This window comes from Brassica napus, chromosome A3 (genome assembly GCF_020379485.1).
Source record: "Brassica napus cultivar Da-Ae chromosome A3, Da-Ae, whole genome shotgun sequence".
Lineage (NCBI taxonomy): Eukaryota > Viridiplantae > Streptophyta > Magnoliopsida > Brassicales > Brassicaceae > Brassica > Brassica napus.
In genome coordinates this window covers 6,024,112-6,050,417 of record NC_063436.1, presented here as the reverse complement: position 1 = coordinate 6,050,417, position 26,306 = coordinate 6,024,112, and the positions used below count along the sequence as shown (strand labels likewise).

Below are 26,306 nucleotides of genomic sequence, written 5' to 3'. Positions count from 1 at the left end.
ACTATCTGTGGTTTAACAAGGTTTCTCAATTGTGTTCTCTTTTGATCGATTTCGTTTGATTTAATTTATAATGCTCAAAATTTAAATTTAGAAAAGTGTTATGAGTATTATAACACTATAAAATTTTGTAACTCTGAATCGACGACAATAAGTCTGCTCCCATGTCATTTTTAGTTATACAATTTAAATTTGATGTAGATAACACTGATTGCTTAACATAATCATATTCACAACCAAATTAACATAAAAGAAAAATTAACACAAAAATTATATCATCGATAAAAACCAATACATCACATCCCGCCCGTAGGGCGGGCCGACCCTAGTAACAACATAAACAAAATGAAACGGATCTAACGATTTAGCCAAAAATACTAAAAAAAAGAGACCTAACTCTAAGATTGTATCATCGGTAATATACCCACGATATATTTTTATATATTAGCTATAACATTTGTTCTTTAACAAAAAGAAACCATCCACGACACATTTTACACGTAAAAGTGTGACGTAGGCAGCTTACTTAACTTTTTTTTTTTTCTGATATTCAGTTATAATAACTTAAAGAAGGTGGATAACTAGTTGGGCTATCAATGTAGAAATTTTTGGTTAAAATATATTTTTGTTGGGCTATAAATATAGAAATTTTGTTATTTTGCCCTCAAATACTTATTTATAGGCTTTTAAAATTAAACCGGGTTAACCGGACAAACTCAGATTAAACCAATTAAATTTGGATAAAAAGCTGATTTTAAAACGTCAATCGCACTTTCCATATCGTAAACCCAAACGATCGCGTTAGAAACGCTGTTCTTCGCAGCGGTCTGCATCCATCCGCGGTTCTCCCTCAAGTCTCTGCCATGAATCTCCATCTCCGCTTGCCACTACGAACTCCGCCGTGGATCATCATGTATGTCTCGGGCCTGAATCGCGAGCTCCAACTTCTTCTTCTTCGTCTCAGGCTTGGCTCGTGGTGGTGGTTCAGTTCGTGTTCCAGCCAGCAGCACCGGACTCGTCCTCTGCAACTCCGGTTATCATCTCCGTCATGGCTAAGCTTCAGATCGAGAAGCTTGACAGCTCCTCCAATGGATATCTCGCCCAATTCGTCTACTCCGTCGTGCTCTCGGCCATCGCCATCGTCGGAATAAGCCGTGGTAACCGCCGGAATCGTCGGGATCGAAGTGAAGAAGAACGACAATGGTGATCTTTAGCTGTTTTTCACATATGGTCCTTCACGTTTCTGATATTCATGATTTGACCTCAAAACCCTTGATATTGCATATATGTCCTCACAAATTAACCCCCAAAGTTCCGATTGAACATTCCAGACCTCTTAGAAATTTCACAGTGGTCCCTGGCGTTTTGATAATTTCGTTTCTGACCCCGTACTTTATAAATTGCAACCATAACCTCACGATTTTGCCCGAGACTTCTCAAAAGTGCACTTTAGACCCTGTCAAATGCAAATGAACACACAAATGCAATATATACATCTAAATGCAACTTAAAATAATTAAGATGAACTACAAACAAGTGCTAAAAAGCTATAAAAACATGAGATATCAGTTTATCTTATCGATCGTGAAGACTTTTATATTGTTAGGGTTTGTTAAGGATGTCCAAGTTAAGGCTTGTGTTTTCTTTTAATGTTATCTTTAATTAAGACTTGTTTATCTAGTTCGATCGGGTTTGTTAACAATGTAAGGCTTCGTGTTTTCTATTAACTATTGTTAAGATTTGTTTATCACGGTAAATAAAATTCTTCTAAATTTCTAGGCCAGTTCTAACTTTAGCTACTGCTGATTATTCTAACCACGTACATCAAATTCATTTATGTTATATACTGGCTACATTAGTTTCAGTGCCCTCTCTCTCTCCTCCTCTCTCTCTCTCTCTCTCTCTCTCTCTCTCTCTCTCTCTCTCTCTCTCTCTCTCTCTTCTCTCTCTCTCTCTCTCTCTCTCTCTCTCTCTCTCTCTCTCTCTCTCTCTCTCTCTCTCTCTCTCTCTCTCTCTCTCTCTCTCTCTCTCTCTCTCTCTCTCTCTCTCTCTCTCTCACACACACACACACTCATGAAACCAGTTGTCTTCCCTCCTCTCTCCAAGGAGTAGTTAACTCGATCTGACTCTCTACTCAATCTTCCATAACTAGCGTGTGCATTTAATCTCCGAAAAGTCAAATTTTGCAGCCGTATCGGATCAAACTGGTTGGGGATGGAAGCATTTTTGCAAGCCGTATATCACTATATGAAAGGCTCTCATAGCTTCAGAGTTGTTGCATGGTTTTCTTTTAAAAAACATTGAACATTAAAATAAAAAATGAAGCTATAATTTTGTTTTGATATTTTTGCCTCGAAGGGAAAACAAATAAACACCTAAATGTATAATTCAGTTTCTCGAAATTTTAAACCTATTATTTGACGGAGTAGTAGAGTGTAGTGTGTACACAGGAGAATTACATACTCATTTCTGCCAAAAAAACAAAATGTGTAGTATTATAAAGGGTAATTGTCAATAATAGCACCTTTTGAAGTTTATGTCTCAGCACTAGAAGGAGAAAGTCACAAAAATGACATTCATTAAAATGTAAAATATCCTTAATATCCTTGGTTTAAAATTAAATAAATAAACAAAAATAAATAAAAAAAATAAAAAAAAATAAAAAAAAAAAAGAAATTTTTTTATAGTTTCAGATTATATGTTTTCAGATTCAAAATTTTTATAATTTTTTTTTTTGAAATTTTTTTTTTATTTTTTTTTCAAATTTTCTTTTTATAATTTAAAAATACTTTTTGAAACTGTTTTTAAAATTTTTATTTTTTATTTTAGTATTTATTTGTTATAAAATTTTAAACCCTAATTCCAAAACCCCACCCCTTAACTCTAAACCCTAAGGTTTGGATTAATTAACCCAAGGGGTATAAGTGTATATTTACCTCTTTAATGAAATATATTTTTGTGACTTTGAACCTTGAGTGCTACTTTGGGAACAAAAACTTGGTTTGGTGCTATAATAGTCTTTTTCTCTATTATAAATAGTAATAATAATATTGTTTATAAGAAAGCAAACAAACAATGGATTCAATCACTAGTCCACTGTCTACTCTCTGTTTACCCAATATCTTTCATTTAAACCACATGATTAATGTGATTTTTTGAAAGTATAAATAGAACAATCATACATACATACACAAACAATCAACACATACAATTTTATCTTCCCATGAAGACAAAAAAAAACCTTTTAAGTGGTTCTAAAAAGAGTCAACATTTGCGACTGTGCCGGTGCCGTCTAGTCTTCTCCGACAGCTAAGAAAACATAAGAATATTTATTTACAAACGAGTCCCTCCATTTAGCACCAATTCGTTATACTTGGCCAAAGATTCCAATCTTTGCAGTCTCATCTCTTCGTTGAACTTCTTGATAAACGCTTCCACGCGCCGGTTCAGCTCCTCCTGACCCGGCGACGGCTCGCGTTTCAGACGCGTTTTCCGCAACGTCTCCTCCTCCGTAGAGTTCTCAGACTTGGTCGTCTTCTCCTTTGAGCTTCGCACGTGCGACCTTTCTTGCCACTTGTCGGATTTCGACAAGTGTTTAATTAACGGCGTCGAGCGTCCTTCCGTTATCTTCTTCCACGTCGTCTCCAGCGTGTCTTGTCTCCTCGGTGGCTTCGTCACTCCCAACGCAGACTTCTTACTTTCTTGGCTAGCTTTAAGCGACTTTTGCCGACCGAACCTAGGTGGTTTCCTCGTGTTCTTCAGAACCGGAATCTCCAGCGAACCATCTTTTAGTTTTGGTTTATCTGTCTCCGGTTCTGGTAAACCGTTACTCGTTCTTGGCTTCTCCGTCTCTGTCTTTACATCTTCTCCTATCACCTTATCATTATCAATGACTTCGTGGACATCTTTCACCGTCGCATCATTCTCCACAAATCCGGTATAATCAGAACCGGCGACGTGCGCCACGTTTAGATAACCGGCGTCGATATAAGTAGGTACCGGTACCGGTACGACCGTATCAGGATCGTCAGTACTGGAACATGATTCATGCGTGAACTTGGATGTAGCGACGATGGAGAGGATGATACAGTTGATGACTAGGTAAAGATACGGTGGCTTAAGGAGGAAGATGGTGCTATCGTAAATGATCGGAAAGCAAGAAGCAGCAAAATGGGAAACTGATGGAACGGCTAAACTCACCGCCGCCGAAACAGAGAAGACTCCGGCGATGACGACGGTGGCTGTCGTTTTAAAGGAAGAGGTAGGGAGGAGCTGCATGGTGATGATGATTTTTTTTTTGTCAAGGCGATGATGATCTTATTATCTACAGAAGAAGCTGAGGTGTGTGTATATATATGTTAAATTATTAATAAAATGATGAAATTAAAATTAAGATGTGGTCCCTATTGTGTTGGCCTTTACAGACTCATAAGTGGGACCTTTACAGAAGGTATGGTTTAGGAGGCTTATCTGAGTTACACGTGGCAGTTTGGGTTTGGTTTTCTCGCTTGAAGTTAGACCATACCTAACACTACAACAAGATTTGACAATAAATGTATGTATGGCATTTAAAGATTATAGAATTGCGAGAGAATCTACCAAGTACGTACCAAGTCGTAGCGTTGATTTTTCTTTTCACTTAGCAACAAAAGTTAAGCTGATTGTGAGTCTTCAGGATATAGAGACGACAAAAGAGAAACTTCAGGATAGAGATACATTGGTGGCTCAAAAACATAGTATAACACGGTAAAATGGTTTTCTTTTTAAAATAGAACAATAAACGATGTTGGTTCGCAGAAAAACAACAAACGATGACAAGATAGTTAAAAGAATTAAAGAGAAAATAGTCATTATAGAGAAATGTGTGAGTTAGTTGCCATAACATTCCAAACAGCCAAGGTATGATTTTTAGGTATTGCTGTAGGCCATATTCATTGACATTATAAAATTAATAGTTTGAAATTCAGAGTGAGAATGAGAATTATGATATATGTAAAAAATGCTTCAAATAAGTACATGCAGATCTAAGAAAACAAAAATAATTGAGATGGATATGCATACGTTCGTTCATTCTCAATTCTAGCGTTCAATTTTGTTTTGCATAACGCGCCTATGCATAGTTTGTTTATTACTATTTTTGATTTGACAATTCAAACCAATGAAAGATATAGATCGCATTACAGGTCAACAAAAAAACACCGACCATTTTGGATTTTTTTTGCTTGAAAATGATTTATCTTCTTGTATTTGAATGCATGTTGGCTATATTGTGTATATCCTCTTCTTCTTATTGGTTAAAGAATGCTGTGTATATCCTTTATAGATTATAGAACTTAAAATATATAACGTGTATATATATATATTTTATAAACAACAAAATGAATAAGGCTGTCGAGTCTGACTTGTCTCCTGTGTTGCATTAATTATCATATTACGTGTTTTATTAGCTTGATTGCGACAGACCTAAAATGGCAAGATTCACAAGAATTTAAGAAAACTAAAACAACAAAACCAATCTACACAACTTAATTAGATTAGATATTAACTGGATGATTTGAACAAAAGGCATTTACAAGTTGTCTTTATCATATTGCCGAACTTAACTATCCCGCGCGCAGTCTTTGAGTCGTTAGTTTGCTACTATATAAAAAGGCTATTTAAGAACCAAACATTAATAACTATAATCTTATCTACAATTGAATTGGTTCACGAACATGACATCTTAAAAGGAAAAAGGTAAACAAAGGTTGGCGAGAGGGAGGTACAAAAACTTGTGGTGAAGGAGAGGAGAATGAATGAGTTTTTTATTTAAGCCATTTGACCGAAAGCCCGAACAATGCCAAACTCAAACCTTTTGTAACGCTTAAACAGCCGTCCATACATAACAAGTTCAACATCAACACGTAGCCTTTATTGATCTTACCAATAAAGGTCGATAACTTTCTGTTTGAACGGGTTTTCTAGCCGTTTGTTTTCTTTGCTTAGTTCCAAAAAGCAATCGTACGTATCCATCTTTACATAGGCAAAGCAACTATCAAGTTTGGTTTCTAGAACAAAGCATACTTCACAATAGTTAGGTGTAGTTAACAACAACTTGATTGTTTTGCTTGAAATTTACGTGTACATGTTATATAGCTTTTCACATAAACCTACAGCTTCAGTGTTTTACCTACAGTTTATTTGTAAACCATAGTCCAAACTATAACAAAAAAATTCAACGAAAAGAATTGTTTGATGAAAAAGCTGATCGTAGATTATTATTGTATATATATATTTTTAGTTCTTCAAATACAGGACAAATTTTAAGATGCACAAAATTCAGAAAAGGTCCCTCTCTTGATCAATGTTTAGTGAACATTCCATCCATCAAGGAAGAAAAATCAAACTCTTTCCCTGACTGAGAAGATGGTGTGGTGCCCGTTGGTTGTTGTGCTGCGGTTGATGACTGAGGTTTACCGGTTGAGTTTGGGGTCATACCGTTCCCCACGTGGTTGACTTGACTCGTCGTGTAGAAACTGCATTATAGATGATACAATCAGAAATCAGTATATATCTCAGAGTACGTACATTAAGAAAATTATTCTTCAAAGTTCAAAGGGAAAACTGAATGGGAGGGATACAGATTCCTCCTTTTTAATCAGTATTGTTTACATACTTGGATATTGGATATTGAGGAGTGTTCTCTTGCGGTTGTACAGGTCTCATGTTCATGTTTGCGTTCATGTTCTAAAGTTAAGAGAGAGCAAGAACCAGTGAGAATTTTGCAAAACTATTGTCAATGGTAATTTAAATCTTGCTCAAAAAAGTAGAAGCAAAATGGGGATCTTACTTGCATAAGTTTCTGGAGATCAGGTTGACCACTTCCTGGGTTAGTCATTCCAGCGATCTGGTAGCCAGTGTTTGACCAATTCGCAGATGCTAAGTTAAGAGCATTAGCAACAGCTTGTTGATTCACGCCGTTTGGAGTTCCTCCTGCAGCTTTTGCAGCAGCCATGTAAAGGGCTTGCTGCTGAGCAAGCATAGCAAACTGTTGTTGTTGCATGGCAAAAGGCGACACCATATTCGACTGTAAAAAAATGAAACACAAGAGTTATATTTCCAGTGCTGAAATAGAAAGAATCAGAGTAAGTGAACACATACTCACACTATATATGTAACTTGTGAGTTTAGCGATACACCAAAATAAATATGGAAAAGTGAGAATCAACAGAAAGGTAGATCCAAGAAAGCCGTATATATGAGAAGAGTATACAATTGACTTCAGAGTTTACCTTCTCAAATAGGCTCATGATATCACCTTTCACATCTTTCTGTGGTGCTTGTTGGACTGTAAAGTTAGGTGTGTCTTTAAATAAATCCTCGATCCCGGTAGCTGGAGGAGAACTGCTCTCATCAGGCTTTGCTGTGACAATCTTCTCTGCCGTTTGACCACTTCCAGCCGCTGTGGGATTCAGAAATTAATATTTTAGTCTAGAGCATTTTTGTAGAGAAGAAAGGGTAACATACTGAAAAATGTGCCACAATAATCATGATCACGCATAGATAAGATACATACACTGAAAGCCAGCCCATAGGTTATCATCAGCAGGAGCTGCTGTCTCTGAGGTATTTGCAGCAGGCTCATCAACTGATAGCATGTTGAAGAGGTCAGTAGCAAAATCCACCTTTGGAGGATCTGATGCCGGTGCAACATTTACTGTTGGTTTCTTTGTCTCCACAGGAGCGGCTACAGTTTCTATTTTCTGCTGTGGCTTTATAACCTATCAATTTTATAGCAAAATGTATCAGAAAAACAAGGATTTGGATACTTTTAGTAAAATTGAAAAGTCACTCTTCGAAAGATTATGATGCTCTAGAAACAAAGTTGTCTACTAGATGTAAGAATATAAGGACTGACATCTATATCATCATATGCATTATGTATGCATAACTAAAGGCGCTAATTTCTTTAGTAAAACATATCGTCCATGTAGTATGTTTGGTACCTGATTAGGTCCCTGGGGAGGCACCGGAAGACTTATCCTCGTTGCAGCAACACTATTTCTTGTTCTAGGTGCTTGGACAGTTTTCTTCTCCTCAAACAAATTTACAGGGCTACTACTGTGCCCATGCTCATATCCAGGCACAGTCCTCTCCACAGATCTCCGCCGTTCCTGCTCTACTCTTGGGGGTGATCTAGCCTTTTCACCTTTAGAAACCCATCTCTTCTCTTCATACTTTGCACGTATGAAATTCTCAATTCCAACTCTATCATAATTTGGGGGTAGCTCAGCTTCCCAGTAACTATTTGCTCTCTCATTTCCCATTGCTGCATGCAAATATTGTCCATATGTACTTTTACACGGTGAAACTAAACTAACCCTCTCTAATGGAGGCGCCTACAAAGAATTAGAGTTTGAAAGAAACTTACAATGAATAAATGCAACCTGCTCGGGGAGCCATGTGTCCAGAGTGGCAGATCGAACCTACACTCATCAGCCAAAAACTCAGATGTTTCGCTGGAATAAATAAGTACGCTTATGCTGCTAACGTTAACATCGACTTGACCAGAAGGACCCAGATCATATGCGAAATCAGAAGTCACAACTTAATCATGTACTTTTGCACATAATTGTTTGAGGTTCCGGCATAAACTACTAAACTGGACAAATGTAGAAATTTTTGGTTAAAATATATTTTTGTTGGGCTATAAATATAGAAATTTTGTTATTTTGCCCTCAAATACTTATTTATAGGCTTTTAAAATTAAACCGGGTTAACCGGACAAACTCAGATTAAACCAATTAAATTTGGATAAAAAGCTGATTTTAAAACGTCAATCGCACTTTCCATATCGTAAACCCAAACGATCGCGTTAGAAACGCTGTTCTTCGCAGCGGTCTGCATCCATCCGCGGTTCTCCCTCAAGTCTCTGCCATGAATCTCCATCTCCGCTTGCCACTACGAACTCCGCCGTGGATCATCATGTATGTCTCGGGCCTGAATCGCGAGCTCCAACTTCTTCTTCTTCGTCTCAGGCTTGGCTCGTGGTGGTGGTTCAGTTCGTGTTCCAGCCAGCAGCACCGGACTCGTCCTCTGCAACTCCGGTTATCATCTCCGTCATGGCTAAGCTTCAGATCGAGAAGCTTGACAGCTCCTCCAATGGATATCTCGCCCAATTCGTCTACTCCGTCGTGCTCTCGGCCATCGCCATCGTCGGAATAAGCCGTGGTAACCGCCGGAATCGTCGGGATCGAAGTGAAGAAGAACGACAATGGTGATCTTTAGCTGTTTTTCACATATGGTCCTTCACGTTTCTGATATTCATGATTTGACCTCAAAACCCTTGATATTGCATATATGTCCTCACAAATTAACCCCCAAAGTTCCGATTGAACATTCCAGACCTCTTAGAAATTTCACAGTGGTCCCTGGCGTTTTGATAATTTCGTTTCTGACCCCGTACTTTATAAATTGCAACCATAACCTCACGATTTTGCCCGAGACTTCTCAAAAGTGCACTTTAGACCCTGTCAAATGCAAATGAACACACAAATGCAATATATACATCTAAATGCAACTTAAAATAATTAAGATGAACTACAAACAAGTGCTAAAAAGCTATAAAAACATGAGATATCAGTTTATCTTATCGATCGTGAAGACTTTTATATTGTTAGGGTTTGTTAAGGATGTCCAAGTTAAGGCTTGTGTTTTCTTTTAATGTTATCTTTAATTAAGACTTGTTTATCTAGTTCGATCGGGTTTGTTAACAATGTAAGGCTTCGTGTTTTCTATTAACTATTGTTAAGATTTGTTTATCACGGTAAATAAAATTCTTCTAAATTTCTAGGCCAGTTCTAACTTTAGCTACTGCTGATTATTCTAACCACGTACATCAAATTCATTTATGTTATATACTGGCTACATTAGTTTCAGTGCCCTCTCTCTCTCTCTCTCTCTCTCTCTCTCTCTCTCTCTCTCTCTCTCTCTCTCTCTCTCTCTCTCTCTCTCTCTCTCTCTCTCTCTCTCTCTCTCTCTCTCTCTCTCTCTCTCTCTCTCTCTCTCTCTCTCTCTCTCTCTCTCTCTCTCTCTCTCTCTCTCTCTCTCTCTCTCTCTCTCTCACACACACACACACTCATGAAACCAGTTGTCTTCCCTCCTCTCTCCAAGGAGTAGTTAACTCGATCTGACTCTCTACTCAATCTTCCATAACTAGCGTGTGCATTTAATCTCCGAAAAGTCAAATTTTGCAGCCGTATCGGATCAAACTGGTTGGGGATGGAAGCATTTTTGCAAGCCGTATATCACTATATGAAAGGCTCTCATAGCTTCAGAGTTGTTGCATGGTTTTCTTTTAAAAAACATTGAACATTAAAATAAAAAATGAAGCTATAATTTTGTTTTGATATTTTTGCCTCGAAGGGAAAACAAATAAACACCTAAATGTATAATTCAGTTTCTCGAAATTTTAAACCTATTATTTGACGAGTAGTAGTAGAGTGTAGTGTGTACACAGGAGAATTACATACTCATTTCTGCCAAAAAAACAAAATGTGTAGTATTATAAAGGGTAATTGTCAATAATAGCACCTTTTGAAGTTTATGTCTCAGCACTAGAAGGAGAAAGTCACAAAAATGACATTCATTAAAATGTAAAATATCCTTAATATCCTTGGTTTAAAATTAAATAAATAAACAAAAATAAATAAAAAAAATAAAAAAAAATAAAAAAAAAAAAGAAATTTTTTTATAGTTTCAGATTATGTTTTCAGATTCAAAATTTTTATAATTTTTTTTTTTGAAATTTTTTTTTTATTTTTTTTTCAAATTTTCTTTTTATAATTTAAAAATACTTTTTGAAACTGTTTTTAAAATTTTTATTTTTTATTTTAGTATTTATTTGTTATAAAATTTTAAACCCTAATTCCAAAACCCCACCCCTTAACTCTAAACCCTAAGGTTTGGATTAATTAACCCAAGGGGTATAAGTGTATATTTACCTCTTTAATGAAATATATTTTTGTGACTTTGAACCTTGAGTGCTACTTTGGGAACAAAAACTTGGTTTGTGCTATAATAGTCTTTTTCTCTATTATAAATAGTAATAATAATATTGTTTATAAGAAAGCAAACAAACAATGGATTCAATCACTAGTCCACTGTCTACTCTCTGTTTACCCAATATCTTTCATTTAAACCACATGATTAATGTGATTTTTTTTTTTTTTTTTTTAGAACAATCATACATACATACACAAACAATCAACACATACAATTTTATCTTCCCATGAAGACAAAAAAAAACCTTTTAAGTGGTTCTAAAAAGAGTCAACATTTGCGACTGTGCCGGTGCCGTCTAGTCTTCTCCGACAGCTAAGAAAACATAAGAATATTTATTTACAAACGAGTCCCTCCATTTAGCACCAATTCGTTATACTTGGCCAAAGATTCCAATCTTTGCAGTCTCATCTCTTCGTTGAACTTCTTGATAAACGCTTCCACGCGCCGGTTCAGCTCCTCCTGACCCGGCGACGGCTCGCGTTTCAGACGCGTTTTCCGCAACGTCTCCTCCTCCGTAGAGTTCTCAGACTTGGTCGTCTTCTCCTTTGAGCTTCGCACGTGCGACCTTTCTTGCCACTTGTCGGATTTCGACAAGTGTTTAATTAACGGCGTCGAGCGTCCTTCCGTTATCTTCTTCCACGTCGTCTCCAGCGTGTCTTGTCTCCTCGGTGGCTTCGTCACTCCCAACGCAGACTTCTTACTTTCTTGGCTAGCTTTAAGCGACTTTTGCCGACCGAACCTAGGTGGTTTCCTCGTGTTCTTCAGAACCGGAATCTCCAGCGAACCATCTTTTAGTTTTGGTTTATCTGTCTCCGGTTCTGGTAAACCGTTACTCGTTCTTGGCTTCTCCGTCTCTGTCTTTACATCTTCTCCTATCACCTTATCATTATCAATGACTTCGTGGACATCTTTCACCGTCGCATCATTCTCCACAAATCCGGTATAATCAGAACCGGCGACGTGCGCCACGTTTAGATAACCGGCGTCGATATAAGTAGGTACCGGTACCGGTACGACCGTATCAGGATCGTCAGTACTGGAACATGATTCATGCGTGAACTTGGATGTAGCGACGATGGAGAGGATGATACAGTTGATGACTAGGTAAAGATACGGTGGCTTAAGGAGGAAGATGGTGCTATCGTAAATGATCGGAAAGCAAGAAGCAGCAAAATGGGAAACTGATGGAACGGCTAAACTCACCGCCGCCGAAACAGAGAAGACTCCGGCGATGACGACGGTGGCTGTCGTTTTAAAGGAAGAGGTAGGGAGGAGCTGCATGGTGATGATGATTTTTTTTTTGTCAAGGCGATGATGATCTTATTATCTACAGAAGAAGCTGAGGTGTGTGTATATATATGTTAAATTATTAATAAAATGATGAAATTAAAATTAAGATGTGGTCCCTATTGTGTTGGCCTTTTACAGACTCATAAGTGGGACCTTTACAGAAGGTATGGTTTAGGAGGCTTATCTGAGTTACACGTGGCAGTTTGGGTTTGGTTTTCTCGCTTGAAGTTAGACCATACCTAACACTACAACAAGATTTGACAATAAATGTATGTATGGCATTTAAAGATTATAGAATTGCGAGAGAATCTACCAAGTACGTACCAAGTCGTAGCGTTGATTTTTCTTTTCACTTAGCAACAAAAGTTAAGCTGATTGTGAGTCTTCAGGATATAGAGACGACAAAAGAGAAACTTCAGGATAGAGATACATTGGTGGCTCAAAAACATAGTATAACACGGTAAAATGGTTTTCTTTTTAAAATAGAACAATAAACGATGTTGGTTCGCAGAAAAACAACAAACGATGACAAGATAGTTAAAAGAATTAAAGAGAAAATAGTCATTATAGAGAAATGTGTGAGTTAGTTGCCATAACATTCCAAACAGCCAAGGTATGATTTTTAGGTATTGCTGTAGGCCATATTCATTGACATTATAAAATTAATAGTTTGAAATTCAGAGTGAGAATGAGAATTATGATATATGTAAAAAATGCTTCAAATAAGTACATGCAGATCTAAGAAAACAAAAATAATTGAGATGGATATGCATACGTTCGTTCATTCTCAATTCTAGCGTTCAATTTTGTTTTGCATAACGCGCCTATGCATAGTTTGTTTATTACTATTTTTGATTTGACAATTCAAACCAATGAAAGATATAGATCGCATTACAGGTCAACAAAAAAAACACCGACCATTTTGGATTTTTTTTGCTTGAAAATGATTTATCTTCTTGTATTTTGAATGCATGTTGGCTATATTGTGTATATCCTCTTCTTCTTATTGGTTAAAGAATGCTGTGTATATCCTTTATAGATTATAGAACTTAAAATATATAACGTGTATATATATATATTTTATAAACAACAAAATGAATAAGGCTGTCGAGTCTGACTTGTCTCCTGTGTTGCATTAATTATCATATTACGTGTTTTATTAGCTTGATTGCGACAGACCTAAAATGGCAAGATTCACAAGAATTTAAGAAAACTAAAACAACAAAACCAATCTACACAACTTAATTAGATTAGATATTAACTGGATGATTTGAACAAAAGGCATTTACAAGTTGTCTTTATCATATTGCCGAACTTAACTATCCCGCGCGCAGTCTTTGAGTCGTTAGTTTGCTACTATATAAAAAGGCTATTTAAGAACCAAACATTAATAACTATAATCTTATCTACAATTGAATTGGTTCACGAACATGACATCTTAAAAGGAAAAAGGTAAACAAAGGTTGGCGAGAGGGAGGTACAAAAACTTGTGGTGAAGGAGAGGAGAATGAATGAGTTTTTTATTTAAGCCATTTGACCGAAAGCCCGAACAATGCCAAACTCAAACCTTTTGTAACGCTTAAACAGCCGTCCATACATAACAAGTTCAACATCAACACGTAGCCTTTATTGATCTTACCAATAAAGGTCGATAACTTTCTGTTTGAACGGGTTTTCTAGCCGTTTGTTTTCTTTGCTTAGTTCCAAAAAGCAATCGTACGTATCCATCTTTACATAGGCAAAGCAACTATCAAGTTTGGTTTCTAGAACAAAGCATACTTCACAATAGTTAGGTGTAGTTAACAACAACTTGATTGTTTTGCTTGAAATTTACGTGTACATGTTATATAGCTTTTCACATAAACCTACAGCTTCAGTGTTTACCTACAGTTTATTTGTAAACCATAGTCCAAACTATAACAAAAAAATTCAACGAAAAGAATTGTTTGATGAAAAAGCTGATCGTAGATTATTATTGTATATATATTTTTAGTTCTTCAAATACAGGACAAATTTTAAGATGCACAAAATTCAGAAAAGGTCCCTCTCTTGATCAATGTTTAGTGAACATTCCATCCATCAAGGAAGAAAAATCAAACTCTTTCCCTGACTGAGAAGATGGTGTGGTGCCCGTTGGTTGTTGTGCTGCGGTTGATGACTGAGGTTTACCGGTTGAGTTTGGGGTCATACCGTTCCCCACGTGGTTGACTTGACTCGTCGTGTAGAAACTGCATTATAGATGATACAATCAGAAATCAGTATATATCTCAGAGTACGTACATTAAGAAAATTATTCTTCAAAGTTCAAAGGGAAAACTGAATGGGAGGGATACAGATTCCTCCTTTTTAATCAGTATTGTTTACATACTTGGATATTGGATATTGAGGAGTGTTCTCTTGCGGTTGTACAGGTCTCATGTTCATGTTTGCGTTCATGTTCTAAAGTTAAGAGAGAGCAAGAACCAGTGAGAATTTTGCAAAACTATTGTCAATGGTAATTTAAATCTTGCTCAAAAAAGTAGAAGCAAAATGGGGATCTTACTTGCATAAGTTTCTGGAGATCAGGTTGACCACTTCCTGGGTTAGTCATTCCAGCGATCTGGTAGCCAGTGTTTGACCAATTCGCAGATGCTAAGTTAAGAGCATTAGCAACAGCTTGTTGATTCACGCCGTTTGGAGTTCCTCCTGCAGCTTTTGCAGCAGCCATGTAAAGGGCTTGCTGCTGAGCAAGCATAGCAAACTGTTGTTGTTGCATGGCAAAAGGCGACACCATATTCGACTGTAAAAAAATGAAACACAAGAGTTATATTTCCAGTGCTGAAATAGAAAGAATCAGAGTAAGTGAACACATACTCACACTATATATGTAACTTGTGAGTTTAGCGATACACCAAAATAAATATGGAAAAGTGAGAATCAACAGAAAGGTAGATCCAAGAAAGCCGTATATATGAGAAGAGTATACAATTGACTTCAGAGTTTACCTTCTCAAATAGGCTCATGATATCACCTTTCACATCTTTCTGTGGTGCTTGTTGGACTGTAAAGTTAGGTGTGTCTTTAAATAAATCCTCGATCCCGGTAGCTGGAGGAGAACTGCTCTCATCAGGCTTTGCTGTGACAATCTTCTCTGCCGTTTGACCACTTCCAGCCGCTGTGGGATTCAGAAATTAATATTTTAGTCTAGAGCATTTTTGTAGAGAAGAAAGGGTAACATACTGAAAAATGTGCCACAATAATCATGATCACGCATAGATAAGATACATACACTGAAAGCCAGCCCATAGGTTATCATCAGCAGGAGCTGCTGTCTCTGAGGTATTTGCAGCAGGCTCATCAACTGATAGCATGTTGAAGAGGTCAGTAGCAAAATCCACCTTTGGAGGATCTGATGCCGGTGCAACATTTACTGTTGGTTTCTTTGTCTCCACAGGAGCGGCTACAGTTTCTATTTTCTGCTGTGGCTTTATAACCTATCAATTTTATAGCAAAATGTATCAGAAAAACAAGGATTTGGATACTTTTAGTAAAATTGAAAAGTCACTCTTCGAAAGATTATGATGCTCTAGAAACAAAGTTGTCTACTAGATGTAAGAATATAAGGACTGACATCTATATCATCATATGCATTATGTATGCATAACTAAAGGCGCTAATTTCTTTAGTAAAACATATCGTCCATGTAGTATGTTTGGTACCTGATTAGGTCCCTGGGGAGGCACCGGAAGACTTATCCTCGTTGCAGCAACACTATTTCTTGTTCTAGGTGCTTGGACAGTTTTCTTCTCCTCAAACAAATTTACAGGGCTACTACTGTGCCCATGCTCATATCCAGGCACAGTCCTCTCCACAGATCTCCGCCGTTCCTGCTCTACTCTTGGGGGTGATCTAGCCTTTTCACCTTTAGAAACCCATCTCTTCTCTTCATACTTTGCACGTATGAAATTCTCAATTCCAACTCTATCATAATTTGGGGGTAGCTCAGCTTCCCAGTAACTATTTGCTCTCTCATTTCCCATTGCTGCATGCAAATATTGTCCATATGTACTTTTACACGGTGAAACTAAACTAACCCTCTCTAATGGAGGCGCCTACAAAGAATTAGAGTTTGAAAGAAACTTACAATGAATAAATGCAACCTGCTCGGGGAGCCATGTGTCCAGAGTGGCAGATCGAACCTACACTCATCAGCCAAAAACTCAGATGTTTCGCTGGAATAAATAAGTACGCTTATGCTGCTAACGTTAACATCGACTTGACCAGAAGGACCCAGATCATATGCGAAATCAGAAGTCACAACTTAATCATGTACTTTTGCACATAATTGTTTGAGGTTCCGGCATAAACTACTAAACTGGACAAAAGATTTTTTTTTTCAAGTCAGGGAAGGGGCAGCACAGAAAGCAGTGCAATTTGGTGCATTCAAGTCAGGCTTCTCAGCTACAGAACTACAGAAGTAACTCTTGATATGGAAATACAAGATGAAACTGCAAATAAGAAAAACTAGTAGAAAACCAAATTGACAGGATGAAGAGAATCAGAGCCAATTGGAATGAGTCTAACAATTAAAAGAACATTGAACAAAGATCTGAGCTTTTGTATTGAAACGCAGCATCGAGAAAGGAAAGTGAGAGAGGACCTTGGATATGTGTACACCGAGACTCCTGTGGATCCCAGAACATTGCATGCAGATAAAGATACCTAAGTTAACACTAGCCCATCTTGGACCTCTGCAAAGCAAATGGAATATAGAATAAATGTGAAGCCCACAATGCTCTGATAGTTTCACATGTGCGAGAAAAAAAACAATACTTTGTTTTGCAGTCAGCACATTCTCTGTTCTCTGGATGCTTAAGAAGCCCTTCCAGAATCTGCAAAAAAAAAAAAAAAAACAACGAAAACGAAATAATCAAGAAATAGACCAAGGAATGCTCAACAAACCAAAATGAATCGAAGTTGTCAAAGCTGCAGCCACATTAGATATTCAACTCAAAGGCTACCACATGTATATGAACGAGATCATATATCCTTGATGTGGTGATCGTGATAAGCTATTCTCACATAAAAGACAAATCGAAGAACAATCCTAGCTCAAACGATCGGGACCTCACCTAACCACATGAAATCGACGGAGAATGAAGATTCTCTAGCTCCTAAAACACACAGATCCAATCGAATTAAGATCGTTCGTAATCCATGATCAAGCATCGACGAGAATTACAATAGATACGACTACAAATCCGCAAAGCTAGGAGAAAGCGAAAAAACAATCTGAGATTGAGATTTCGAGAGAGAGAGAGAGACCTTTCTGTGGCGGGCATTAAGCTCCTTAGAGACGTTGGCTTTCTCGTTCATGGTGGGTATGGAGAATCGGAGGAGGAGAAGAGGAAGGAAGGAGCTGAACAAGGAGAAACAATCTGCGCGAGACGAGGAGGTCAATACCGTCTTTTTACTCTTTTCAACGCTCTCTCTCTTCCTCTATGGGGTCAAATGCTTTTGGACCGTTCTGATTTGGGGATTGGTTTACCGATTCGGTTTAACTTTTCTTTATTTTGTCGGGTTTGGTTTAGTTGTTGGTTTTGTCAGGTATGAGTTTTATCGGTCAGAAATTCTTAAAAACTTAAAAATGACTTTGGTTGTGAATATACAAGCTAATCCTAACATCGACATTCGACAATACTTAAAATGTTTAGACATGGGTTGGGCACGGATCGGACATCCAAAATTTTGTGATTTGCTTTGTATGTTACGGATATCTAACTTTTCGATTTAATTTACTTTGAAAACATACAAATATCGAAAAAATCAGACATCCAGAAAATAAATAGATATTTTCGGATAAATATGAATACTTACGGATATCTCATCTTTTTTAACTAATACAAATAATCTTGAAAATTCGGTACAAAATTGTTTTTTTAATTTTTTTTGCATGATATATAAAATAAAAATTAAAAGAGGTAGTGAAACTACATATTTTGTAAATTTTAAACTTAGTTAACAATTATAATAACAAAAAAACTTAAAAAAAGTTATAATTGCCATCAATTTTTTTTATGTTACACTTTTATATAAGTAATAATTGGAATAGAATTTTTCAAATCATATATTAGAATTAAAATTATATAAACTATACATTAAAAACTCTAAATATAATCAAGATATATATGTATTTATATATTTCCGGATCAGAACAGATATCCTCTTCTCAATTAATATATGTGATATGTTTCAGTTTTAGCGGATATTAATTTTAATATTTCTTTGCTTCTAATGTTTATGGATATCCGGAATTTTTGGATCGAATCGAAATAAATAACACATTGAATAAAATTTAGCAGATAAAATGCTCAGCCCTAAGTTCAAGTATATATTAACACAACGTAATTTCTAAACTGCGATTGGAACAAGAGGTTTTGAGATATGCTATAGATATCTAAACTCAAGAATAAAAAACGTAAAAATATTATTTACTTGCAGAACATGTATAAGTAACATATTTTTGAATGTCCCCTAAATTTTATATAGAATCAAATGCCATAGGGTAGTGTTTTCTGCTTTGCTTGTAAAATGAAAAGTTTCAGTGGAAAATTATTTTTACTTAATTATGTACAGGAAATGATTTGGAACGAATAAAATGTTTGTATTGGTCCCTGAGAAATTATTTTCATAATGCTAGCTACTCTAGTTTTGTAAAGAAAAATGTACCTAATAGACCACATGCACTATCATTTAACATTGTCTTCACTGTCACTATTTTCCTAATAATAACATACAAAGTAAGGAAAAAAACAGATTTTTATTTATCTAGGCATGATAAAAATAAGCAAATTTAAGCAAAAAAAAAGAAGAAAAAAGAAGCAAATGTAGGAAATCTGACTAAGATAGAGATGTATATATTGAAGAAAAAAATAACACTAGTTAGAGAGAAAAAAATTCAAGATAGTAAGATAAATAACTATATAATATTGAAGAAAACTATAGATATGCATTGTTATTAGTTTGTATGGTTTCAATTTACCCTCAGAGATTTAATACCTTAATAGTTAAACAGACAATAAAGAATCCTCTTAATAAATAGAGAGTTCATTTCCTTGAATCTAACACAAAAGAAATAAGACATCACTCAATCCGACCAAAGTTTTACAAAACAAATTGTTAACCAAGCTATGTCTCCTTCAAACTCCTCCTCCTCACCCGCGACTGATCAGAGACTCAATGATATTGTTGTGGCCGTGCCGGAGAAGAGTTCAATGACGAATCCTAAACAAGTGTCTCCTCAAGAGGTCGTGCCTGAAGTGAACAATCCGACACAAGGGTCTCCTCAAGAGGTCGTGCCTGAAGTGAACAATCCAAAACAAGTGTCTCCTCAAGAGATCGTGCCTGAAGTGAACAATCCAAAACAAGTGTCTCCTCAAGAGATCGTGCCTGAAGTGAACAATCCGAAACAAGTGTCTCCTCATCAAGAGGTCGTGCCTGAAGTGAACAATCAGAAACAAGCGTCTCCTCAAGAGGTTGTGCATGAAATGAACAATCCAAAACAAGTGTCTCCTGGAGAGGTCGTGTCTCAAGTGAACAATCCGAAACAAGTGTCTCCTCAAGAGGTTGTGCCTGACCCGAACAATCCGAAACAAGGGCTTCCTCAAGAGGTTGTGCCTGAAACTGAAAGCAAGAAAACTCAGAGGGCAAGTTTCGAGTTACGTGTTCTCCGAGCAATAAACAAATTGATAAAAAAATATCCATCGTTGGATAATCATTCCCTTATTTGTAACATCTGCAAGAGAGGGTTCCCCAACGCTAACTCCCTAGGCGCTCACCAAAAGACCCACAAGCATGACCTAGAGTTGGAAAGGAAGCTGAAGCAGGCGGAGCCAATCTATTCTCCTCCTGGTCCTGGACAATGCTTTTGGAAGAAACATGATAACTCTTACCAAGGTACGACGTCTAACGCTTTATCAAATGATAAGCATCTTGGTATCTCTCGTGAGTCCATAGGAGGAGAGGGTAGTAGCGTCAGAAAAATGAACATTGGCGAGGTCATGGGTTATCCTTCGCCTCCTCCATACGGGAATACTAACTATGGTTTTTCTTCAGGGGCTCCCTTAGTCACTCACAACTATAACCGCCCTAATTTATCAGATTTTAACCGTAGTGGTCTCTCTTTTGGTCCTTTTAAGCCTAATGGAGGCGGTAACTACCCATACCCTCCTTTCACAATGAACCCGAGCTATGGCTCACATGATTCAAAAATTATGAATTCTATTTCTCAACCTAATACCTTAGGGAGCTGTAGCAACAACAACAACAATAACAGTAGCTCACAAGGTGCAATATCACTTGAGCTCTCTCTTGGTCCATCTAAGTGGATGGGAGGCGGCAACAATAACAGCAGCGTCTACCCATCGTTGAATGGTGGAGTCACTGGAGGAGGAAGCATGGACCTGAACACGCCAGTGCGTCCTCTTGTGTCTCGAAATCATTTTTACAGCAATTACCCGCTTGATTCGTTCACTAGCAACGTTCCTCCTCCTCCTCCTCCTTCTCCAGCCACCAGTCTTTCTAATGATGAGAATGTTCCGGGCTCTAGCCTCATCTCGAAGGAGAAAAACAAAGCCATGGTGGTTGATGATGGTGAAAAGGATAACGGGGTGACTGGAGGTCATGATGCGGATAAGCCGGCAGAAGTTTAAGCTAAGCGTTGGGGTTGTTGTTCATCTTCTTCCCTTTGTGTTTTTCAATTTTAAATGCTTTGTATTGTCTCATAACTATTTGAATCATTTCTTCACCTCATTCTCTTTTTCTCTCTTATGCTTTGTTGTCTTTTGAAGATTGAAATGCTATATTTTGGGCTTCGTTAATGTTTCGATTTATTCCTGAATCCATTTATCTTTTTTCTCTATATTGTTTTAAAAATTTCTGAATTTTTTTTTTAAATTCCTGCTCTAAATATTCGAATGTGAATTTCATCTTTCAAAGGTTAAAGAGGTTCTGCTTTTTGCTTTGTAATCCTTTTTTTTTTGAAAAAAACATCAAATCTACTCATTGGTTGTTTCCTAGTAAATTTTATGTTATAATCGTTTGCATTGGAAAATCGACAAACAAAATGTAGGAGAAATATAAAGGTCTTCCATTACTGACTAGTAATGTAACCTCCATCCCCTATGTGTTTTACACACGTATATCATCATCTTTCATGATACTTTTGACAAATAGAAACATAAGGTTATCTTATATATTTATCATATTGTGGAATTAAAAGAACATGCGATTGGTCGGATTCACAATTCACCATACATAGGGAAAGATGAAACACTTTTTTATGAAAACACTGTTATGTATCAAGTGAATTATAAAGCTTGGAATAAAGAACATGGGAAATGGATCTTATTTGTTTAGCATAGAGAATGTTAACAAAATTAGGAAGTGTGGTAACAAAATTTTATTTATTCTACAATGGATTATTTTGAATATTCTGATAAATAAGGTGCATGTAGAAAATAAATAAATACAGATTTATTTTTGAAAAAAAAATGATGATGTATCCAAGAGCATCTCCAGCTCATAGTTTCTTAAAGATGGTATCTAAATTAAATAATAATGTATCTAAGAGATCTGCCAGTCCATAATTTCTTAACCATGATATAGAAACAAAAAAAATAGCAATATTTTAATATAATTTAATTATCTATTTAAATTTTAATATTGCAGAGAAATAGAATAATTGAAAATGATACATATTTTAGAAGTATATCATGAATAACCTAATAATATACTCGTTTTTCTTCTCTTTCATCTTTATATATTTTTTCAAGATGAGAGAGATCCTATGAAAACCTCCCACTACTGAAGGTTCTCTAAAAAGTAAGTACGGTAGTATTAGAGAAAATATTGAGTTCTAATGGCATTGGAGTTCTCATTGGTTTGCTGTCTTGGTAGGCTTTTCTAGGGTTATATGTGCTTCCAGTTCCAGCAGCTGCGCTGGTGAAGCAGTGCATCTTCGCATTGACAATGCAAAGGCTCTACGGTTTGAAGTTTTTCCTACTCCAATGCCTGTTGAGGCGGCATGGCTAACTCATAGGCTAATCATGGGATGGTAGTTTGTGAGCACTTGCCGGATAGATTTAGTGAGCTAACATAGCCATGAAACATTTAGTAGTAAAACGTGTTTTTTTTTGCCACAAAATTTTTGTAGCAAAATTTGTGCTTTATGTTACGATTTAGCTTCAGTCCAAATTTGGCACAAACATATAGTCATGTTTTCGTTGTTTTTCATGGCTAATACTCCATATAGCCATGAAATAGCCAATTTTTTTAATTGTGTAAGACTAGAGATGTCAGATTCGAATCTCATAGAAAATATTTAGTAACCGAATTTTGTATGTAACCCGAAAAATTACGAGATTCGGTCCAGAACTTTTTGCAATCAAAATAAAAAAATAAGATGAATATTTTCATCGATCAATGTACCATATGGCAAATAAACCTATCATACGTAAAATTTTATGATATTTTTATTTTTGGATATAGTGAGTATAGGAACCGCATAAACGGAAATTATGTAGAGAGTCGGCCAACATAGTTAACTCAAATCACGTCATTTTATGATTCAACTAGGGTCGGCCCGCCCTACGGGCGGGAATATGATTCAAAAAATAATTTAAATAGTTAAAGTAAATATTTTTTTATTTTTGTTTAATATTTGTTTTTATTTTAAAATGTTTTGTTCTATATTACTATGAATCATTATTTATTGATTGTTATTCTTTATTCAATTTTATTCTTATTACAATTAACTAAAAATTTTCCTTACGGTAAATAAGATTTTATATCAGAAATTTTATTCTGTTTTTATTTTCATGGTGTAGAATTGTTGATTTATTTGTTTAATTTTAATTTATCTAGTTTTATTCATTTTCTTATATTAATTTATATCGTGTGTCTCTTATTCGACTATATAACTATGTTTTTTTTACACAGTTGTGGATCTATGTTTATAGTATTTTTTAAAACATTCTTGACATAAATATGCAAAATACATTCTACATTTATTTAGTTACAATAAGTTCAAATCTCTTTTGTATAAAAAACAATTTTCATTTTTCTTTTTATATTTATTTTTTGTTTCTGTATTTTATTCCATTTTTCCTAACAAATATATTTGATTTTTGATTATCTATAATTTTTGTGCTGTGGTAAATCTTTTTAATCTATTATGTAATACTATCTTTTAAAATAGTATAACTCCAAATCTGAAACCAATGTCTTAAAGTTAAAACTAATAGTTCTTTACATATAATAAGTCAAATCGATAGTTGTTTCCTCAAAAAGATGGAGGAATTAATTGTATTATAATCTACCAAAATTTAAAATAAAATAATTGCTGTCTACATAAAGTTTGAGTATCTCATATTGATTCTGGCTCTACCTAGTGAAACAACCGTATTGCAAATAAGATAATACGTTAAAAGAAAATGATGAGCATCTACATTTGTATTCAAAGGATCAGACTTTAGACGGAGACCAAACTCACATGATCAATCTGCCGCGTAGCAGGCGTGACCATCCCATCAACAGCCTTAGTCAAATCACTGTAATAACTCTCCGGAACAGTAGACTTCTTCTTCTCCGCACCGGAGAGAGAGAGAACCAAAGCTTAGGCCTCAGCACAGGAGGTATCCCTTTCCTAATCAACCTCTTCAACGTGATCGCATACTCAAAGCAGATATCTTCAGTGACGTCTTCAATGCGATACCACCGTCTCCGATCAATAGAATATCCGGCTGGAGATACCAGTCAGTTCCTTTGCTGGCTTCGAGAGCCCACCAGACTCTCCCTTGGCTCCTCACTTTCTCTCTGACTTAGTTCAAGACGTTGACGTCGTCGACGTTTCCTTCCACCGTGAAACTGTATAGGTCCTGGAATTTGACGACAGTGTTGGCTCGTCGGGCGTGGATGCTGGGGCGGGATGGGGATTTGGGATTGGAGCTCCGTTCTTAAGTCTCTTTTGCTTTGGATACCAAACATCGTGGGTTCTTGTCTGATTTTTTCTCGTCAGTTTCGGACCAATCACGAACATGTCAAGAGGAAAAAACAGAGGAAATGAAAAGGAAGCTCCTTTCTTGTTTGGATTTAAATTTTTTTATTAAAAGTTGTAATCTTTCAATATTATAATGGTGTCACGTTCTGCAAACGTTATCTCTCTCTAATCTTCATCTCTACGCAGTCAAAAAAAATTTTTGAATTAAAAAATCAGAATCAAAAGAAGAAGCCAAAAACAAATGATCTGGTGAGGAACAGTAACACTAAAAATGGAAAACAAAAGTTATAATAAAACGATAACCCAGTAAACAATGACAAATTCGCTGTAGCGATCAAACACAGATCTAAAAACATGAAACGATGAACTTACATTAAGGTCAACCAGAAGCATGTCAACCCACATGAGCTCGCCACCGCGCTTCACATTTCTCGCCTCCCAGAACTGCAACAGCCGAGCCTCAATGACGCCGGAGCACCTGCCGGACTTCAAGTCGGAGAAGAACTCTCCAAATTGCCATAACAACACGATTCAGTATATCAGAGGAGGATGACTTACAAATGAGAAAGACTCACATATTTATACAGATTTCCCACCGTTTGAGAGTCGAGATCGACGCATTGAAGATCTCATAGTGGGCGTCTGAATTGATGAGAATAAACACACAAAGACGATAACGTATTCCGTTTCAGATCCGTGGAGAAGGTGGAGAGTCATCGTCGCCGTCAAACGAATAAGACGGAAGAACACAGATGACTCGCGGGATGAAATTAGGGTTTCACATGTGCGATTCCGGGCCGAGCAAACCGTCGGGAATGAAGCCCATATCACTAATCTCACGCAAATAGAGCATCTGTTCTAAGGGGCCCGTCAAATCTTTATTCTTCACGGCTAAGCAGATAACGCGCGACGAAGCCCACTAACGAATCTTCTTTAATGAAACGATGCGCTTTGAGGGGGGGGGGACGCGTGGCGGCAGGAGAGCGCTTGACTTTCCTACGTGGACGAACGTGAGAGAAACAAACACTTTTATATATATATAGATGCTAAATTTTCCAGCCAAACTGTTCAGTTGGTTTGTCGTATGTCTCACACTAAATATGAGGAAGCGAACGATGGAAAATGAATCTTATTAACGTACAAATTACAAAAGGTCAAGATACTTCTGAAATTGTAAACATCAAAAATCTTGCATTTTGAAACAGAGTGCTTTGAATATACTGTCAGGCTAAATTTACCAACTGCATGACTACACCAAAAAAAAAAAAACGATTCAACATAAACATCTAAGAATTTAAATGTCCAAGTTGGCCGACCATTGCTGCTTCCTAGCATTCGGGAAACTACAGCAACTTTTGAATGTAGAAAAGTTCATTATCAATGCTTCTAAACAAACTATAGAAATCTTGCTGGTGGGCTGATCCCATCAATCCAATATCTATAAGAAAAATTATTACCAAAGCTCCTAAACTCATTGAGAAGTAATTAGTTCTACGGAGAAGATCAATCTGATTTGAGGGCCGCCATATCAGTGCAACTCTCAACTTAGCTATGGTTTACCATTGACGAGAGGTCTAAATTATTCGTTTGATATTAGTCTAACATCAATGAGATTATTAAGTTTTTTGAGTTCGTGAAGATTTGGATTTTTTTTGTCAGAAATGACGATTTGGATACATTATTGCAGAATCTCACAAGAATATGAAGAAAACAAAGTAATGAACTATATTTGTCGTCTAACTTGTATTGAGAAAACAAATTCAACTTGCAAATTTGTAATTTTACTTGGCAAACCAACACTAATGAGATTCTATGACAGTTTTGATGAAGCATTTTGTTTAACATTTCACAAACGGTAAGTAAATAACGTGTCTATAAGGTTTTGCCGTTTCCTTCATATATATTGTTGTGCCTTGGTATATTTGTGTTATATAGATAG

The 26,306-nt window shown here is 36.4% G+C and overlaps 6 protein-coding genes across 11 annotated transcripts; 1 reads left to right on the top strand and 5 right to left on the bottom strand.

The window, feature by feature from the left end:
• Nucleotides 1–3,033: 3,033 nt before the first annotated feature.
• Nucleotides 3,034–4,335, bottom strand: LOC106437191. The gene has a single exon (XM_013878107.3). The coding sequence runs from the start codon at nucleotides 4,273–4,275 to the stop codon at nucleotides 3,331–3,333; it is 945 nt and encodes a 314-aa protein (XP_013733561.1). The 5' UTR covers nucleotides 4,276–4,335; the 3' UTR covers nucleotides 3,034–3,330.
• Nucleotides 4,336–6,227: 1,892 nt separating this feature from the next.
• Nucleotides 6,228–8,925, bottom strand: LOC125591242 (ADP-ribosylation factor GTPase-activating protein AGD5-like). The gene is made up of 8 exons (XM_048765075.1): nucleotides 8,812–8,925; nucleotides 8,408–8,462; nucleotides 7,983–8,305; nucleotides 7,553–7,757; nucleotides 7,269–7,438; nucleotides 6,827–7,063; nucleotides 6,653–6,723; nucleotides 6,228–6,512 (listed from the first exon to the last, which is right to left on the bottom strand). Exons 1-8 carry the CDS (start codon nucleotides 8,923–8,925, stop codon nucleotides 6,338–6,340), a joined length of 1,350 nt encoding a protein of 449 aa, XP_048621032.1. The 3' UTR covers nucleotides 6,228–6,337.
• A 2,301-nt stretch (nucleotides 8,926–11,226) lies between these two features.
• On the bottom strand, nucleotides 11,227–12,381 carry LOC106437214. The gene has a single exon (XM_013878134.3). The coding sequence runs from the start codon at nucleotides 12,319–12,321 to the stop codon at nucleotides 11,377–11,379; it is 945 nt and encodes a 314-aa protein (XP_013733588.1). The 5' UTR covers nucleotides 12,322–12,381; the 3' UTR covers nucleotides 11,227–11,376.
• Nucleotides 12,382–14,292: 1,911 nt separating this feature from the next.
• On the bottom strand, nucleotides 14,293–17,843 carry LOC106437198 (ADP-ribosylation factor GTPase-activating protein AGD5-like). Of its 2 annotated transcripts, XM_013878121.3 has the most exons (10): nucleotides 17,635–17,843; nucleotides 17,143–17,201; nucleotides 16,970–17,060; nucleotides 16,454–16,508; nucleotides 16,029–16,351; nucleotides 15,599–15,803; nucleotides 15,315–15,484; nucleotides 14,873–15,109; nucleotides 14,699–14,769; nucleotides 14,293–14,558 (listed from the first exon to the last, which is right to left on the bottom strand). In XM_013878121.3, exons 1-10 carry the CDS (start codon nucleotides 17,683–17,685, stop codon nucleotides 14,384–14,386), a joined length of 1,437 nt encoding a protein of 478 aa, XP_013733575.1. In that variant the 5' UTR covers nucleotides 17,686–17,843; the 3' UTR covers nucleotides 14,293–14,383. The 2 variants fall into 2 exon arrangements, with proteins under 2 accessions (XP_013733575.1, XP_013733569.1); XM_013878115.3 differs by having other exon boundaries at nucleotides 16,970–17,201.
• An 826-nt stretch (nucleotides 17,844–18,669) lies between these two features.
• LOC106441619 lies at nucleotides 18,670–21,120 on the top strand. The gene has a single exon (XM_013883417.3). It carries the CDS (start codon nucleotides 19,500–19,502, stop codon nucleotides 21,018–21,020), a length of 1,521 nt encoding a protein of 506 aa, XP_013738871.2. The 5' UTR covers nucleotides 18,670–19,499; the 3' UTR covers nucleotides 21,021–21,120.
• A 2,519-nt stretch (nucleotides 21,121–23,639) lies between these two features.
• Nucleotides 23,640–26,224, bottom strand: LOC106416776. 5 transcript variants are annotated; one of them, XR_007334214.1, is made up of 3 exons: nucleotides 24,943–25,387; nucleotides 24,740–24,873; nucleotides 23,640–24,367 (listed from the first exon to the last, which is right to left on the bottom strand). XR_007334214.1 is itself a non-coding variant. In XM_048773569.1 (3 exons), exons 1-3 carry the CDS (start codon nucleotides 25,082–25,084, stop codon nucleotides 24,194–24,196), a joined length of 429 nt encoding a protein of 142 aa, XP_048629526.1. In that variant the 5' UTR covers nucleotides 25,085–25,372; the 3' UTR covers nucleotides 23,640–24,193. The 5 variants fall into 5 exon arrangements, 1 of the variants encoding a protein (XP_048629526.1); XR_007334209.1 differs by having other exon boundaries at nucleotides 23,640–24,545; nucleotides 24,964–25,348; XR_007334213.1 differs by having other exon boundaries at nucleotides 23,640–24,545; nucleotides 24,943–25,345.
• Between the last annotated feature and the right edge of the window lie 82 nt (nucleotides 26,225–26,306).

Bases quoted from the DNA above. Each gene is read 5' to 3' on its own strand.
- LOC106437198 (XM_013878115.3), bottom strand. The intron at 16,352-16,453 runs GTAAGTTTCTTT...ATTTGCATGCAG, and splicing joins GCAGGTTGCATTTATTCATT to CAATGGGAAATGAGAGAGCA. The intron at 15,804-16,028 runs GTACCAAACATA...TAAAATTGATAG, and splicing joins CTCCCCAGGGACCTAATCAG to GTTATAAAGCCACAGCAGAA.
- LOC106441619 (XM_013883417.3), top strand. From the start codon at position 19,500: ATGTCTCCTTCAAACTCCTCCTCCTCACCCGCGACTGATCAGAGACTC.
- LOC106437191 (XM_013878107.3), bottom strand. From the start codon at position 4,275: ATGCAGCTCCTCCCTACCTCTTCCTTTAAAACGACAGCCACCGTCGTC.
- LOC106437214 (XM_013878134.3), bottom strand. From the start codon at position 12,321: ATGCAGCTCCTCCCTACCTCTTCCTTTAAAACGACAGCCACCGTCGTC.
- LOC125591242 (XM_048765075.1), bottom strand. From the start codon at position 8,925: ATGGAGATTCATGGCAGAGACTTGAGGGAGAACCGCGGATGGATGCAG. The intron at 8,463-8,811 runs GTTTTAAAATCA...TGATGAGTGTAG, and splicing joins ATATGGAAAGTGCGATTGAC to GTTCGATCTGCCACTCTGGA. The intron at 7,064-7,268 runs GTAAACTCTGAA...ATTTTTTTACAG, and splicing joins TCATGAGCCTATTTGAGAAG to TCGAATATGGTGTCGCCTTT.
- LOC106416776 (XM_048773569.1), bottom strand. From the start codon at position 25,084: ATGACTCTCCACCTTCTCCACGGATCTGAAACGGAATACGTTATCGTC. The intron at 24,874-24,963 runs GTGGGAAATCTG...GGCAATTTGGAG, and splicing joins TCGATCTCGACTCTCAAACG to AGTTCTTCTCCGACTTGAAG. The intron at 24,368-24,739 runs GTAAGTTCATCG...AGAAAAAATCAG, and splicing joins TGCTTCTGGTTGACCTTAAT to ACAAGAACCCACGATGTTTG.